This window comes from Stegodyphus dumicola, chromosome 2, assembly GCF_044657685.1.
Source record: "Stegodyphus dumicola isolate Sdum_Otavi_A_Nest chromosome 2, ASM4465768v1".
NCBI classification, from domain to species: domain Eukaryota; kingdom Metazoa; phylum Arthropoda; class Arachnida; order Araneae; family Eresidae; genus Stegodyphus; species Stegodyphus dumicola.
This window is the reverse complement of record NC_140769.1, coordinates 254,424,772-254,443,550: the sequence shown is the minus strand read 5'-3', so window position 1 is coordinate 254,443,550 and position 18,779 is coordinate 254,424,772. Positions and strand designations below refer to the sequence as shown.

At 35.7% G+C, this 18,779-nt stretch overlaps 1 protein-coding gene across 5 annotated transcripts in view; it reads right to left on the bottom strand.

Annotated features, from left to right (window-relative positions):
* The window catches only part of LOC118199801 (uncharacterized), a 145,658-nt gene that overhangs the window by 43,857 nt on the left and 83,022 nt on the right, over positions 1 to 18,779 (bottom strand). For all 5 annotated transcript variants that reach the window (XM_035371662.2, XM_085812057.1, XM_035371663.2 and 2 more), the window contains exons 14-15: positions 12,328 to 12,529; positions 4,220 to 4,251 (exon numbers count right to left, since the gene is read on the bottom strand). In XM_035371662.2, coding sequence (XP_035227553.2) covers positions 4,220 to 4,251; positions 12,328 to 12,529 — 234 coding nt within the window. The remainder of the gene's footprint in view (positions 1 to 4,219; positions 4,252 to 12,327; positions 12,530 to 18,779) is intronic.

Sequence of the window (18,779 nt, the reverse complement as noted above, 5' to 3'; positions counted from 1 at the left end):
AATATATCTAACAATGATTATACTAAATTTATTAAAACATTTTACGGAAACCTAACACAAAATAAATATCAACTGTTGATACTAGGTCAAGCAGACAGCAAATCTAAGGAAGCAGTGACCTGATTCATAAGAAATAAAAATAATATATTATTAAAATATCTTTTTCAAATTATACGTTTTGTATCTCCTACTACTGAAAGACTCCAAGGATATATTTCATGCAATATTGTTATTTCCATTACCTTTTAGTTTTCCAATGAGCTCACTGTCTTTTTAGTTTTGAAGAGTGAAATTATCATCCAGTGAGTGCAAATATATGATTGATCTATAGCTATCTTCCTTGGCTTTTGATAATGACATATATTTTGTTCGCAAGCATTTCAAAATAATTTAACTACCATATTTTTATCGAGTCGCGAAACACTAAATGTATCAAGAGAACAGCCAGCAGTGTCAAATTATAACATTGGGAAATTTTTGCTTTCTCTGATTATAATGACAGATATGCTTCCTATCATTACACTAGTTCCGTTGAAATAAAATGTAATAATATTTTATTTTTAAAAATTTACAAGAAAATTTGAGCATATATACAGTTTTAGTTTCTAATGATATAAGATTAATAAAGCATCTATATTTCTGAAACTCCTAAATAAATGCCCCCCTTCAAAACAACTGATTGATAGATATTCTCATTTCATCAGCATACACTGAAATTTTTCTGTCAATTTGGAAAACACTTTTAATTTTATATCTTTCAAAATTTTAACGCCCCAAAATTTCAGAATAGCTGATATCAATATGCTGTTTCTAATAAATACGACAAATTGGACATCTAATGCCTTCCTTTTAAAACAGCAGAGATTTAAAAAGGGAGGAATTCTATTTCTTTAAAGCTTCTAAATTAGATGTTATGCATTTGATTTATTTAATTTTTCATTTTATTCCAAGGATTTAATTATATACAACTGTCTCTTGTCTTCAGTTTAATCACTAATGGCAAATATCACATCCATCCTCCTCCCTTATATTTATTTATTAATATGTCAATAAAAAAGAAAGTAACTATTTATTAATGTATATACTCCATAAATAAAAATAATAACTCAGCTTGTCATTAATTTTTTTTTCCATTCATTTTAATTTCCTTTCAAATTCAAACTGTCCAACAAAAACTGGAGTTGGAGTCTGTTTTTAGCGACTCCAGCTCCAACTCATTTTACTCCAAAATCTGCCCCACTTCGATTCCAACTCCACAGCCCTGTCTATAACTCACTGATAACTATTTATGCATAAGATCCAATGAATACTATATAAGCATTAACTCGCTGAATACTAAGTACATATATTATGTACTCTTAACAAAAGATCCTACATAAATTAATTACAATATATGGCATTGAGTGTTTAGAGCAATTAGGCTTGTCTCGTCAGTTTTCAACAAACCAGTGTCTTTCCTGTGCATTACTTTATCCCTGTGAGCCATTAGGTTAATCTATTACATTTGATTTTCGTTTAACATTATGTATTTATATTAAGCCAGAAATGTTGGCTTGTGTAAACCCAAGTTGAGTCATTGTTACTTTTTTGTGTTCAAGTAAAAAAATCTTATACACCCTTCTTCTGACTTTTGTTTCTGTAATCACAAGATGTGAAGATAATTCTTCTACTTTTAAAGTCACGAATGCTTCCTAAGAATAGCAGACTTCAGATTCATATTAGGCTTAACTTCAAAATGCGCTCAGGCACACAGATGTTTCAGTGGTTCGAGGTCATGGGCCTATGCAAGAACTTCATTCTTCCAGTAGTGGCAGTATAACCGGCATTTTTGAGAAAGTTCTTCCAGTTTGTATTGTTTGCCCACTTGCCCCATTTGGGTATTTGCTTCTCCCATTCCATACGGTTGCTGGAATCTCTAATTTTTGAAAGTGGTTGGAGTTCCTCTTTTTGTTTAAATTTCTCTTTGATCCTTTTGACATATTTTTTGTGCAAAAATTGCTAATATTCTGTTGCATTAATAGTGCTGTTTCATTTTGTACTGATTTGCTTCCTTCAGTTTCCTTGTTTCTGTGTTTTTCTTCATAATATTTTCTCCACCAGTTTTTCGCACTTGTTCCTCTTTAGGAACATGTCAACAGACAGGAACTTACATTTATAAGTTACTTGAAATCACATGAAAAATTCACTTGAACTCACTTGAATTTCATATGACTTGAACATATGAAATTCTTAAACCATCTGCATTTTTTGCTTAATTGCAAACACTAGAATATCATTATCAAATTTATACAAGTCAAATGTAATCTTATCTTCTTTTCACATTAAAAAAATTATGCATAAATTCAAATTGTCACTTTTTTGTCACATTATAAGATAAACACACATTTTTTGTCTGAAACTGAATACGAATTATATTACCTTCATCTAAAACTTGCTAAATCTACTTTAAATTTTCCCTCTTTTGATCATAAATCTTGCTCTAGAACTGAGAACGCTTGTCAACGCTTAGAAAAAGTCCTTGCTTCTGAATTTCAAAAGCTCATATCCCAGTTAACTTGTCCTCCCCCATCTTGTTAATCTTCCCATTGTAAAAAATAATCCCATCATTACAAAGTTAATAATGATTATGATGATATAATATTAGATAAAGAGGAAAATTCAAATGGAAGCCCTGAAAATGTTTCTGTGCCTGTTAAATATAGGAAATCAACAGAATAATATATCCAATAATACAATAACAAGAAGTGGATGGTTGATTAGACAACCTTCAAGATATAGAGACTTTGTCATGGAATAAAATAATGTAACGTATTGCATGTATCATTTTTATGTAACTTTTTTTTATTGTATGTCATATTGTGAATATATTTGTATTGATATTATTTGCTATTTTTATTATTGTCTATAAACTGGAGGATGGGATGTGACATATATTCAAAATAACTACAACTATAACTGTAACTGTAAATAACTATAATGGCGCTCATGCTATGCGATTCCGTTGTTGTGATGCACGTGTTACTGTGCCAGCTGAATGTCATGTGAACTGTTTAAAAATGTAATAATAAAAGTTTTGAATTCTTGAGATATACTCATTAGTTGAGTCTACTTTGAAAGTATAGAAGTTATCAAGTTTAACAAACTAAACAAGAAGTTACATTTTTAAAGGAGAGAACCGAACCTAGGCCTTGCACAGAAACAAGAGAGCTTGCAGAGCTGGGCCTGGGAAAAAAAAAATTACCCACCCCACGATTCGACTTAATAGTATTTTTCGGGATCAATCTATGCATTTCTCAGGGAATGACAGTAAGTTTCTGACAAAACGGAACCCTGGAGAAGTTCTTGTGTGTGCTCATCATGGATCATTCTGCTCTCCAACACTATGCAAGAATTCCACAGTTATCACAAAGTTTCAACCTTCTCATCGGGATTAGGGTACATATTTTTTATAAGAAACGTATTATTAAAGTATATCAGTTTATGAAACACATTATTCAGGTTTACTATTCATTTTGATTAATATCGTTCAAATAAAAGTTTTCTTTATGTAGAATTATCATTCATTAACCTCCGCTAGATAAATGGTCTCAAACTGCACGCAAGCCAAACGCAAAATCTGAAAATAGCTTTAAAAAAATATAGTGAAATTGAGTTTTCTTATTTAGATAAGAAAACTCAATTTCACTTTAAAACAAAAAGACAATTCCCCCCGCCCATCAGCTTTAAATAACAAAACTGTCGCCCAGATTGGAAAGCGCTTAGTGACTCTGACTGCCATACCGAAGGGTCGAGGTTCGAATCCCAGAGAAGGCATGGAGATAAATTATCTGTCTCTTCACTGAAGGCAATGGTGGATGACCTATTAAGTGCCTCCATAATAATGTGATCACCGCTTCCAGCTTTAGCAGAACCAAAGTCTAAGACGACTTGTGCCCGCTGTTTGGGAGGGGGGGGGAACTCAATTTCAATTTTTAAAAAAATGTAAAAATTCAATCTAAAAATAAAAAAATTATATAAAATTAAAATCATTACTGCATTTAACAAATGTTAAAACAGCTTAAAATTAAACTATTTAAAAAAAAAACTTCCTATTCAAAATGTTTTCTGTAGATTTCTTAACATTTTTAGGCTAGATCTGTTTGGATGTAATTACAATAAAATTACTGAAAATGCAATATTCTTTTAAAGGCAAATGGTGGGAATTCAAAAAGGAACTTACAGCCTTTTTCTGACGTTTTTTGTCTTTTTTACCTGAAAATAAATAAATAATATAATACACACACACACACACACACACACAAAAAAGTTCACAATTAAATATAAATTCAAGAAAAAAGCTTACAATCTGAAGAAACTATTTAAAAAAAGTCATATTCCTAAATTTATTAACCATTTTTGACTTTTAAGAAGCTTGCAACATTAGAGAATGCATAACTTTATTTTGGCAACATTAAATAATAAATGTTATAAAACTTATCTAACCCATTCTTTGTTAGCAAAGAGAATTAAAAACAATTTCTAAATTAGTTTAAATGACTTCGTGATCTAGGTACCAGAGATCAACCAGATTTAATCAGAGATTAAATTTAATTATAAGATTTTTGATGAATGTTGTCTCCTCGAGAAAAGCATATTCTTAATTTACAAAAATTTAATCTGCTATAAAACAATCACAAAATTCAACATTTGTAATTAGTTCATTTTCAGCACATTATTCTCTCATTTTAACAAAGGAAGGAATGCTAGTCAGACTGCTTATAAAATTTTATGCTGTATACAAATAGAGTTTTGTTTCTGATTTGTCTGCTTGTTTTGTACAAAGTCAGATACAGAATATGTAAGAAATTCTACTCTAGGAAAGAGAATCTTAGTTTTAGACAAAACGCTGTCAAACTCAAAGATCCAGATATTTTTAAAAGGTATAAGTTTAAGTTATCCATGCTTAAAAACAGAAACCAAAACTGTGATGTGAGATGACACCCCGTAAAAGAAATAATACTGAGATAGCACTTGGAACACTTCCAAGTCTAAAACCTTGTACAAAAAATGATTAATTTGCTATTAAGTACAAAAGAAGCCAATGAAAACAAAAACAAGGCTTACAGAATGATGATACAGAAAACACCATACTAGAAATTATTCAGAAAGATATCAGGATATGAGGAAAGTGGAAAAGAAGCTACATGAAAAGAGCTTTCCAGGAGAAAATGTTAAAAAAAAACTTCGAAAATGTGAATAACTACAGAGAATCTAGGAGGTTCTATAAGATACTCAATAGTACTATAAGAAAAGAATTCAAATCAAGAACTATTATATGCACAAGTAAGAATGGAGAACTTGCTTCATGAGGTATTGAATGTATGGAAGGCATATTTTCAAGATCTGCTGGAGGACAGAAATGAAATTGGCATCTTCCTTGGAATCTTTGAAGAACCAAATTCTTCCCATGAACATAGAAATGGATCCTTACCCATCTTTAGATTAAGTTATGCTTGCAATTAAAAAACTTAAACACAAAAAATCAGCTGGTCACAACTATATACCATCTGAACTACTGAAGCTTGACAAACCAGTGTTTATAATTGGCATTCAAAATATTATGACCAATGTCTAGATTTCGGAAAAAATACCCATTGAATAGGCAGAAGGCTCCATTTGCTTTATTTTAAAAAAGGAGATCAACTTGAATGCTATAACTTTACTGGCATTAAACTTCAAAATATAACAATGGAGATGTACAAGGCCATGCCGGCTCACTCATGGTCTGGAGTGTTTCCTCTTGGCAATGTTTGGGATGTTTGGTACTTATACCAACCTCCCTCCATATGATTCAGGACGTAGAGTCAATGGGCGATCATCTCCATCCATTTATGTTGTCCAGTCTTTCGCGTGGAAATGGAATTCCCGTAGAAGGCTTCCGCAAACTTTGTGAATCTATGCCTTGTTGTGTAGCAGCCATTATCAAGGCCAGAAGAGACCCAACTCTTTATTGACTTCCTATCCCTAATTCAGTGGCACTTCAGTACAGTTTAAGATGGTTGGATAATGTTTGGAAAAGCCAGAAAATTAAAACTGAGGGCATTAAAAAAAACTGAGGGATCCCAAACTAGAGATCACTAACTAGATAGTTAGATGACCTTGAAAAAAGACTTTGAAACTTTGAAAGTTAAAAAATTTAGTGAAATTGTTGCTGATAGAAGACACTGGAAGAAGCGTCTCGTTGAGGCAGCCAAAGCTTGTAAGGAGCTGTTGTGCTTCTAAAAAAGATAAAAGCCGCCATTTACTTTGATTTTTGCCAGGAAAGATACGGAGAACATTACTTCAAGTCGCTTGCATAAATTACAGCCTATGATTACATTCATAGATGACAATTTGAGTATTGGAAATTTTCTTTTGAATTTAAAACATATTCGGCACACATGTGCAACATTTTGGATCTAATTATGTGTTTGAAAGAGATAACTCTGGCAACAATTTCAAAAGCATTAAGACATTCAAATTTAAATTCATAACTTTCAAGTTATATATACAGGGTGTCCCGTAAATGTTGCAATAAACATCTGGGGAAGGTACAGCACATCACAAGGATTAAGAATTGCATAGGAAGGCATGCCCAGAAACATCATTGTACCTGCCAGAGGGGCTGTACAAGAGAGTGCTAGTGGAAAGTGAGGATTGCCTCATTTGAGCGATAGGTACCATGCGAAGAGCATGGAATGCTATACGAACCGGGAGCTTGCAGACATGCACTTAGTGTATGAAACAGCTGAGGATAATGGACGAACCGCTGCAGGCATTTATCGAGAACGCTTCTCCGACAGACATTAACTATACCACAGTTTGTTTGCACATCTGCATCAAAATTTGTGCAACTACGGGTCAGTCATTAAGAAGTGGACTCATTTTGGACAGTATGTTCGTAGCCATCTGAATAGATCATCCCTGCATCGATGGACTGGGAGTGGTGGATCAGTTACCTGGGCCCCCACGCTCACCAGATTTATGGAGTCTCGATTTCTTTTTGTGGGAAGCCATCAAAAATGTAAAATGTTATGTATTGCGATCCTGAAATGGATCTCATGGCAAGACAAGCCTGTGCAGCTGCTACAATCAAAGAGACCCCCCGGTGTGTTTGAACATGTCTGGTAATAAATGGTTTAATTAAGACACAATAACACACAACAAATACTAATTCAGAAGTCAAACAACAAAAATCAGCATTATATTTTCAAAATTTTCACAGGACTAGTTTCGATGGTTTTACTGAACCACCATCCTCAGCTGCAAAACTGAAAATGAACAAGATAGGAAATAATGATTAGATAAGATAAGAAAGCCAGGACAAGAATAAGCAAGTGGCCCCATCTGTTGGTGAAACCAGAACTAAAACATAATTTCTTTAAAGGCCGAAGGCAAAGATGGATTGGAATTAGGATCGTTAACTAGAACAGAAAGATTTTTTTGAATGTGAAATGCCTCTAGAAAATCTAGTTCTCCAATGGAAGATGTTTTTTGAATAATTTTGGCAGCAGAAAAATTGAAAGTGTGATTTTTGGACCAACAATGTTGAGCAACAGAAGACTTCTGTGTTTCCTTTTTTCTAACATATGCCTCATGTTCCTTGATGCAAAATTTTAAGGCTCTCTTAGTTTGGCCAATGTAAATTAAATCACACTAGCAAGGAATCCTATAAATACCCCAGGAATTCATATCCGGAATGGGGTCCTTGAATATGGAACTTGGAATTTTATTGATGGGAGAATAAATGACCCGAAAGTTAAATTTCTGCAAAATATGTGCAACTTTAGAGCTAATTGATGGAAAGAAGGGAATGACAACAGAATTTTTATAATCTCCTAAAACAAGAGTGTGCCTTTTAGTGTATTGAGATGAGAATTTTTTAACTGCTTGATTAATAATGTTGGGTGAAAAGCCCCTGTCAATAGCTATTGCTTTTAAATAATTTAGTTCTTCATCAAGGGATAGTTTGGAGGAGCAAACCTGAAGAGCACGGAAAACATAGGAATAAAATGAAGCTAACTTTTGTTTAGTCGGATGACATGATTTAAAGTGTGGTGGAAGGCAAACTGATGATGGTTTACGGTAAACCGTAGTACTGAAATTGGATGTGTTACGTGTGACCAGAATGTCGAGAAACGGAAGAGAATTGCAAGTTAAGTGAACTGAATAGCAGGATCAATAGAATTCATTGTTGAAAGAACTTTATTTAAATCATATTTATTACCTTTAAACAGGGTAAAAGTATCGTCTACATAGCAGAACCAAACCAGAAAGTTTAAAGTTTCAAACAATTATGATTCATAAATGATTTTACATCAAAAGAAAAAATGAGTAAATTTCTAGGAGAAATGTTTTCAACCTTTTTTACAAACTCTATTGAATTTTTTATGGTGTAAATGTTATTGTCTAATAGATTTGAAAATCTAGAAACTAAATATTTAGCTATTGGATACAAGGCAGTACCTAAATTTGATACAATAGGGCAGAAAGGAATACCACTTTTATGAGTTTTGGGAAGAGCATATAATCTAGCACAATTCGCAACATATGGGATAAGCGAATGTTTAAGTTGCTAACATTCGCTTATCCCATCTGGAACAAGAAACTTTGCATTCTCTTGATAGTTGCCATTTCTCATCAGTTGTTGGTATCTGTCTAATAAAATGTCTTTCAATCAAATGGTTTAGATTGTCCTCCAAGCTTGGCCGGCCTCTTTTTGAAATGGTGTCTGAGGATTGATACATTTCACTAAGTTCATCTACTAAAGATAAACGAAACATCAAATGGGATTTTTTTCTGCCCTATCTTTTGTAAATAAGATACAAGTTCAAAATAATTTGGTCTAACAAATGAAAAAATATTTTCTTATAATATTTCTTTCCTCTTTTTCGAGCAATAGAGTAATCTCCAAGATACTGGTCTACAATATCTATCTACCGCTCCCATATTTTTATTGTAATCTGTGACAATTGTCATTTTTTTGAAAACTTTGTTATGACAGCGTACATCTACTATGTCATTTGTGTGAACTGTTGTTAGCATGGTCACATCTTTCTTATCTTTCCACTTCATGGCAAGAAATTTACCTCGACGAAAAGCAACATTTTCACCTTTTGCAATTCTCTTTTTTACTAATTCTTGAGGAATTTCTTTTCGGTTTAGTTTTACAATTCCATAAGCGTCTGTTTAAAATTTTAAAAGTATGTCTGCCAAATCTGGTGAGGTATAAAAATTGTCTGTTGTCAGACAATATCCTTGTTTTAGCAGGGGCTTGATAAGTGACATCACAACTTGAATTGATTGGGGCAGATCTTTACATTTTGCATCAAAAAGCGCACCTTTTCCAGTATATAAAATTTGTGACCATACATACCCTGAACTTGATTCACATAACAAAAACGATTTTACTCCAAAACGGGATCTCTTTTTCGGCTGTGCCGAGAATACCGACTAACTTGTCAATCGAAATTTTTTCGTTTTCACTAACCTCTCTGTCACATTCTTCATGTCTTGCAGCAATTCCGCTTTTTGTTTGATGGACATCGAAACATGCTTTCGTTTTGTGCGATCCTTTGGCAGCTCCAGATTCGGAAGTTCTATTTGACATAATCGAAAGTTCAAGTTTACTTTTATAGTATTGCTCTTACAGTCTGCAAAAAATAATAAGCCGGATCCAATTCGAAAATTAAGGAACAACGCAATCATCAACATTAACTGAAATAGATAATTAGATAATTTTAGCTTATACCGTTCGTTATACATAAAACGAGCGTGCGAAAACGTATTCTGCGCTTGCGCACACGCAAATGCGCAGTTGTAAGAGGTCTTACGCGCACGGGTAAACGCCTATGCGCATGTGTCAATGCGGCGCATGCGCAGCAAGTTTTTAGCTTTGAGGTCCGGATTATAGATCATTCCGGATTATGGGTGTCCAAATTAACGACTTTTGACTGTATTATTCTGGTACTGCCTAAAATGAGAAAAAAAACTTTTTCTAGGCAAAAGAAATGAATAGGTTTTAATCCTTTTAGCATGTTGCTTTTAAACTTTCCAGCCCGGAAAAATCACGGGCACAAGAAATAGAGAGTGAAACCTCACCCCATCTTTTTGACAGGAGCAAGAAGGAAGGGGTTAATAACGGCCGATAGACCAAAATATCTTATCCAGAATCAGTGACTCTTGCCACTAATTAAGAGAAATTCTACTGTATGTACACTCTGCACAAAAGGATAGGGGACAGTTCTATATCTTCTATTCTATAGCCAGAAAATATTGATGCTGTGCGTGAACTGATAAAGCAAGATCGTCATCTGACATACCATTAGACTAAGGAATCTCTGGGCATTAGTATGACAAGCATATTAAATGAACCATAAAAAAGATTTGTTTGTGTTGGATACTACATAATTTGACAAATGCTCAAGAGAAGGCTAGTGTTGATTGGTGCAAAGAAAATGTTGGAAAAATATGTTCAAGGTGCATCAAAGGCTGTCTATAACATCTACACACGGCCCTTATAAGAAATAGACCAACCCAAATGGCTTTTCTCCCTCTTCTGACGCATTCCTGGCTGTCACCTTAATCACCAGTAGGGACGACTTGCAGAAACTTACAGTGGTTGGCTATAGCAGTGTGTATAATTGTCAATAAAAAGTTGGTTGTAGCGCCTCATTTTACAAATTAGAATATTTAGATATTTTTATTTTTGAAACTGAGGTTAATTAAAAAAAAATTTAGCATATTTATCAAGCATAATTAATGTTCCAAATAATTATAAAGCTGTGCATGCTTTCAGGCTTGGCTATTTTTTTAGCTTTTCCTATGCTGTAAGGAAATTTGTAACTACTTCTTTTAGAAAAAAATATTTTTAATCTGAACTAATAGAAAATTTCAAACAAAGAATTTTCTCTTATATTTTTTACGCTTTTTATTGGTGTAAATAAGTAAAAAATACCTAAAAAATGAATGTTTGAAAGTTTTTGCTTAAAATTATAGGTTTATTGCTTTTTTAAAATTATAGGTGAATATTATAGCATATTTTTTATAAAGGAGTTTTATTTCAATTAAATTTCACAGTACATCATAATAATAAACACATAACACATAACACATAACATCATAACAACTCCTTAACAATTTTTATACATTTATTCTAATGTCAAAATTGTAAACTGCAATGATTGATTGTGCTAACATTTTAGGTGATTATTTTTTTAAGATTTTTTTTTATTTACTGTGAATTAATTTATTAGCCTAAAGGGGCGGTAGTCCAGAAAGGCAATTAGTTTCGAAACGGCATTTTGCGCTGCTTCATAAACGTCCATTTCACTTTGCAAATTGTTGCCACTGAATATTATCACCTTTTATTATATTTAAAGAAATTTAATAATGAATATATGTATGCTTCTGGCACTGTGAAAAAACGACGGTATCTACAGCCATCATATTTTGAATAATGCAATCCTCCACTGGAACAGCCAAACATTGAATTTGTTCTAATATATTTCATATTTTGTAAAACTTCAACGAATTTTTGATTAAGAAACTCAATGAGTTCATAGCGAGCAATGGCAACATTGTACGGGAAAAAAAAAAAAAAACATTTTTATCTTCAGCGAGGAAATTCTAAAGATATGCTGTCTAAAGATAAAATGGGATAGAATACCATATTCCCTCCACACCTTTAAAGAAATTACATTGCTTTCAGACACGAATAACTTGCCTCTCATTAAAACTTCTTTTCATCCAAGAAATCGCTTTTTTCTTCGTTTGTTTTGTTCACTTTCATAACATGTATAAAATGTGAATTCTTTTCCCTCAACAAAAAATGAACATAAAATTTAATTATCTTTTCTTTCATTCACTTGAAGCACAGCACTGTTGTTAGTAAAATCTGTCCCCTGCCCCTCAAAAAAGAACATTTATAACATTTATTATTTTAAAAGATATGTAGAAACAAATTATATTTATTTCTACAATAAGTTGTGTAAAATAGTACCATAAAATATCCAAATTAGATCCAATCCATTAGCTCAGATTAAAAAAAAATCTTAAGAAAGTGCTGCTAGTTTAAGTGCCAAATTTAAGAATTCAAAATTAACCTTTGAGCAAAGTTTTAAATAATAGTGCAACAAGTAAGGTTGGCATATCCTTTTACAACCCTCCAATTTCTTGTGGAGCAAACTTTAGCACAAACAGCTGGCATTAAAGTTTTGCTCATTTGGTGCAAAAAAAAAAAAAAAAAAAAAAGTATTTCTTAGCTGTAATAAGATATGACCATTATGCTATTAAAGAAAACCTTCTTACTTTTATGAAAAGTAGCAGAATCACTTTTCACTTTACTGCATTCTTGCAAATGCATTTTTTCATAGGCCACATTAAAATGCAATCCACAGAATTTACATTCTTTAGTATTATTTAAACAATGCGCTAAATGATCTTCAAATTTAATTTCTGAAATGCTAAAACCACAGCATGGGCATTTTTTTATATCAATTTCCATACGGGCCTGAAAAAATGCAATAGACATTTAATATTAATATAAATAAACACAAACAGAAAATGTGGCATACAAAAAATTTCCACAAAACAAAGAAATATTTTCATACTTTAATCTTGATGGTAATGAAGAACAAGAACACTTTACATTCAAATGAGCTAGTTAGTGTTAGAGTGGTAATTTCCTAGTTAATGGTAAATTAACAAAATTGTCAAAAAATTGTTAATTTAATGATAGATGATAAAATTTAATGCGCTTAATTTCTCATATCGACTTCTTTCTTAATTTATTTACCTGACTTAGTGCAATAAATGGGGGGTAATGTTACCCACGTCCGTGATTATCCTTAAGTCACACGTGCCCCCTGGGTGGTGCTAAATGGGTAACTGTCACAAAGTCCTGTGGCATACTGAGGTTTAGTGGGATGAGGTTCGGCCTGATGATGAGTAATCTTATGACGACCCAACGGACTGCTCTTCCCTGGGAAAACCGACGATTGTGGGGAGGATTTGAAATTCCGAGGACCTTTGATCTGGAGAGGAGGGGTCTTGGAGGAAGCAGCCATGTAGAGGATACAGGAGAAAAGCTGAGTTTTGCGTCTCAGGCCGCCAGATAGTACAGGAGCCCGGGGCAGCCTAACCAGCATGTCCTGGCTGCTCTATCAGCTGGTGTATAATCTCGCCTGCCTTGTAGTTCCAGGTGGTGCCTGGGTGGGGTCCTGCATGGCAAAGCGGGGGGCTCTTCCGAGGTCACTACTGGCTGCTGAAATCTGGGGCTAGCGCCTCCAAACTGGCTCTTAGAAAATCGGAAGGAATTTTTCTCCCCCTTCTTTCAATCTTATACCAAAATGGATTCTTGTAGTACAAAATTAGATAAAAATGCATCTTCTGAAATCCCCACTATAACCACTGTAATTCGTTCTGAGGGAGTGAATGTGCCCTCGGGTGCGGACGCTCTTCTCTTCAGGAATACAGAAACCAGAACCGCTGGTGAAAGGGTGAATGTGCCTTCGGACACGGACGCCTTGAACCCAGTGAGGATGGATACTGACTCCTCTGTCAGAAGTACTGTGCCAGATGCGCAAGCGGATGACCAGTCACCAATGATAGAGGTTGTAAATAAAAGAAGAGAAAAAAGGCAACGCCAGAAAGAGCGGAAACGACTGGAGAGGGCCATGGAAGGGATCTCGATCTCTGGGGAGAAGGGAACGAAAGAGAAAACAGATAAAGCTGGGACCTCTGGAGCAATCTCCAAACCGGTGAGGAAGAACCATCCAAGCAATGAAGAGTCTCGTAAGAGAGAACGCATTGCTAGTGACACCCCGGAAATGGCCCTCAAGAAACGACGGCTATATAGTCAAGCTGCAAGAAAGGCAATCACTCTGCGAATCGTCTGCAAGGATGATTCCAGAGACATAACATCGGTGGATTCAGATTTCATCACCTCAATAATTGATGACCGAATTATCGATGGTTCTATCACCACCTGCAGGGTCCACAAGACAGTCCTGCAGCCGAATGGCCTCAACATTGCATGTGAGGACCAGGAGACTGTGGACGTCCTAAAAACTTTAATTAATGATCTACCCGGCCCTGAAGAAAACCATCCAGGTTATCATGCCATGGCTCCCGGAGACAGACCCCCCATGAAGAAGTTTTTCGATTGGTTTCCTGGTAACAGGTCACCAAAAGATAACACCAAGCTCCTTCATGCCTGTAACAAGGGCCTTGATGTTAAGAAGATCGCCATCAAGGCAGTTATCCCTGGAGACGGAGGTAATACCTTGGTGCTGGGAGTAGAACATGAACTTATGGATTATCTGGAGGCCCAGAATTTCAAACTTTTTTGTGGTGCCCGTGGCTGTGTACAGTTGAAGGAACCAAGGCAACAGGAGAAATCAATTCCTTCGCCCAAGGATCCTCCAAAGAAACAGTTGACGGAAGAAAGGGAGACCGAAAAGGAGTCGGAACCAGAGCTTTCTTTGGAGGCTCTGGAGAAGACATCTGAATAGGTCTCCCTTGTCACTACTTCCTTTGAAGTAGTATGCTAAGGATGCGGCTTTTAACTAAGTCTCTCCTAAAATCCTTAAGAGTAAGTTCTTTTCTTTCATTTAACCTGTTTTAATGGTTAAGGTTAGTCAGTTAAACCTGCAACATAGCAGAGCAGCTTCATACAATTTAGCTGCTCAATTAGGTAAGCAAGGCACTTTTGTTGCCTTAATTCAAGAACCTTGGGTGTACAAGGGTAAAATCCTTGGTAGGCCCATGAACGCGCACTTCTTTTCGACAGAGGGACCTGATAAAAGACCTAGAACTAGCATTTACATTTCTAAAAATATAAAGGCTATGAAATTATCCCAATTTACATCAGAGGACTTAACTGCTATTTTAATTAAGGACATGAACAGTTCACTGAGAGGAAACATTTGTTTTTGCTCGGTTTACATGGCTTATGACCTTAACATTCCACAAGAATTTATAGATTTTGTGAGTTTCTGTGAAATAAACAATATTCCTATGGTTATTGGGGGTGATGTTAATGCTCACCACCTGTCATGGGGCAGTTCTGATACTAATCCTAGAGGAGAAAAACTCATGGAACTTATAATGAATACCAACCTAACTTGGGTAAATAGGGGAAATCGCCCCACCTTTGTTAACAGAAGAAGAGAAGAAGTCATTGACCTCACATTAACAATCTGATATTTATAACTTTATTGAGAATTGGCATGTAAGTGACAATCCCTGGAAACTGGCAGATTTATATCTGGGTTACCAGATTATTAGGCGTAAGGAATGCGTTAAATACCTAGGATGTTACCTGGATAGTAAACTTACATGGATCACCCATATAAAAGAAAAGGCACAAACGGCCACAAATGTTCTAGTACTTTGTAGGCGAATCGTTGGTAAACATTGGGGCCTTAACCCAAAATCTACTCTATGGATTTATACTGCCATTGTCCGGCCAATGCTTTCTTACGGATGCGTGGTCTGGATTAATGTTATTAACAAAAGCACGTATTTAAACATTTTACAAAAGGTGCAAAGACTTGCTTGCCTAAGCATTAGTGGGGCTTTAAATAGTACCCCTACTGCTGCATTAGAATTTTTACTGCAAATTCCACCCTTGAAATTATTCTTGAGCGGAGAAGCAATTAAAGCCATGTATAGATTGAATAAAAATGGCACATGGTGCCAAAGGACAGGTTTTGGTCATAAAAGCCACCTGAAAAGCCACATTGACATATGTCTGGACTTGGGCAATGAGATCCCTATAATCTATATACCCAAAGATGCAATTACTAAAACAATAGTTCCAGATAAACTATTCTCAACTCATATACCAAAAAGGAATGAGATAGAATCTCTAATTGACCTAATTCCAACAGGATCAACTGAATGTTACACAGATGGATCAAAATCCAACTTTACTGGAGCTGGAGCTATTATTAGGACCAAGGGATCTGAAGAAGATTTCATTAGATTTCATCTATACCTTGGTAAATTTACAACTGTTTTCCAAGCCGAGGTTCTGGCGATCAATATGGTCGCCAGGGAGCTCTTAGCTAAAAATACAGTTGGATAAGCATATATATATTCTCTCTGACAGCCAATCAGCCATCCTTGCCCTGGCTAATCGTGTCAAGTTACAAAACTGTGTTTTGAACTGTACTCAAGATCTCAATTCTCTGGCTCAGGCCCATAATACCATTAGTTTAGTCTGGGTCCCAGGTCATTGTAATTTTGTTGGAAAATGAACTAGCTGATAAAGTAGCTAAAGATGCTTCGCAACTACCCATGTCTGGTCCAGAACCATTTTACCCAGTTTCATATCAAACGGTTAAAAAAGAAGTAAGAAGCTGGATAAAGAACAAACATGATGATATATGGTCTAAACTTCCAGACTGTGCTCATTCTAAATTGGTGCTCAGTACACTTAACTTTTCAGGTAAACTCATACACCTCAGTAGAACTAACTTACGCCAGGTAATTCAAATTGTTACTGGACATGCTTATCTAGCTAAGCATCTCCACAAATGTGGTCTTGTCGAATCTCCTCTCTGCCCAGCTTGTGGAGAAGAAGAGGAAACACCTTTTCACTTTCTGGGACGATGTCCGGTGTTCTCTGTCCCTAGAAATAAATTCCTTGGGTTTCCCTATATTACCTTTGATCAAGCCCTTTTATACAAAGGGCTCTCTGGCATAATAGGGTTTCTGATGTATACTAAACACCTACAGGCAAGGTGAATATGGAACCACAAGAAACAAGCATTGAGACGCCCTATGAGTTCTTTTTTTTTTTTTTTTTTTTTTGAAAAGAAACTATGCAGGGATTTCCCTCTCATAGCTGTGTTTTGGAATATAATGATACCAAATCTTTATACACTACCTGGCCATTTGGCTTGAGAATGCACCTCTGCCCTCCTTATTTATTTATTTATTTATTTGACTCTCCATCGCACTCTTGTTTGGTCAAGAATTTGCGTTTGGTGGTTTGGGAGGGATTGAATCGGTTTTCCATCCAATAGGGAAGTTTTCACGATCCAGCCGACACCTTGAACTTAGAGATGGGATCTTTTGCTGATACTATAGATTTGGTGTCAGTTTGAGATCTTATCTATTTATTACTTACCTTTTACGGGAGTTACCATTTAAATCCCTTGATTTAAATGATCAAATGGCGGAAGAGTAATGGGCAATTTTGCCTAAACTCTTTTCCTTCTTTTCATAAGAAGGAAGTGCCCCTATTGTTATGTTATGTTAGTGCAATAAATACAGGGTGTTTCATAGATCATGGGACCAACTTGGAGGGGTGGTGGAGCATACAAAAACATGCATTTTTTTATAGGAATGCAAGGTTTAAAGTTACGGGTTAAGGAATGAACACAAAAAAAGGACAAAAGAGGAAAATGTGTTTATGTACAAAACCAATGCAAAGTGCTTCTTTGTAGCAATGCAGTATTCACAATAAATGTTCAAAATTGCGACCACCAGCAATAATACATGCTTGGTAACGTCACAAAAGAGATTGATGAACATTTTGAAAAATGACAGGCATATCACGCACGCTTACAGCCGCAATGGATAGTCGTGCAATGAGGTCCTCCAGTGAGCCAATGGGAGTCTCGTAAACGATGCTCTTCAGACGGCCCCATAAAAAAAAATCCAAGCTGGATAAATCTAGCGAATGGTGTGGCGATCAAACGGGTCCACCGTGGCCAATCCATCGGCCCGGAAATGTCCCAAGTAATTGGGGACGTGGTTATGGGCTGGTGCATCATCATGAACGACAGTCGGGACATCCTGCAGCAATTCCGGTAGCACCTCTTGCAGAAAAATATAATAACATAAGCCATTTGTACATGCAGGTAAAAGGTATGGGCCTATGAGGTATTCATTAACAATATGCGCCACACATTCACGGAGAGACGGGTTTGGAATGCATGTGGACGTGTGCCATGTGGATTATGAGTTGCCCACATGTGCGTGTTGTGGCTATTGAAGATGCCATCCTGTGAGAAAGTTGCCTCGTCCGTGAATAGCACATCCGATGGCAAATTTGCCTGCACCGCATACTGCTGCAAGAAGCAATGACAGAAATGAATTTGAAGAGGGTAATCTTGCAAGGCTTGGACTCTCTGCAAATGGTATGGGTGCAAACAATTTTCATGAGCTACTCTCCAAACGGTGGAATGACTCAGCTGCAGACGACGTGCAACAGTTCTTGTACTTGTCTAAGGTAATTCATGCACAATGTTCAAGATGGATTCTTCAATGCGAGGTTGTCGTGCACTTCTTCTTCCACTCCTAGTGTCAGAGATGGCTTCAAATGACACACTTTCACACAGAGACCGATGACACCTCTCGAACATTGTGCGCTTCGGTACATGCCTGTTTGGAAACTGTTCCTGGTACAACCGTAGTCGTTCCCATTATACTGCCGTTCCCATTAGCAACACCATACACGAGATGGATGTCAGCTTTTTCCCCTTGCAGAAACTCACGCATCACGTTCAACATCAGAGTTGTGATTGATCCTCTGATGCGTCAGATCGTAGTTTGTCCGGCTCACTACCGCTGCATTGCCAGCCAATCACAGCCGTAGTTCCTATTACTGTGAGTGTTCCCTTTTTGAACATTCATTGTGAATACTGTATTGCTGCAAAGAAGCACTTTGCGCTGATTTTGTACATAAACACATTTTCCTCTCATGTTACTGTTTTTTTTTTTTTTTTTTTTTTTTTTTTTTTTTTGTG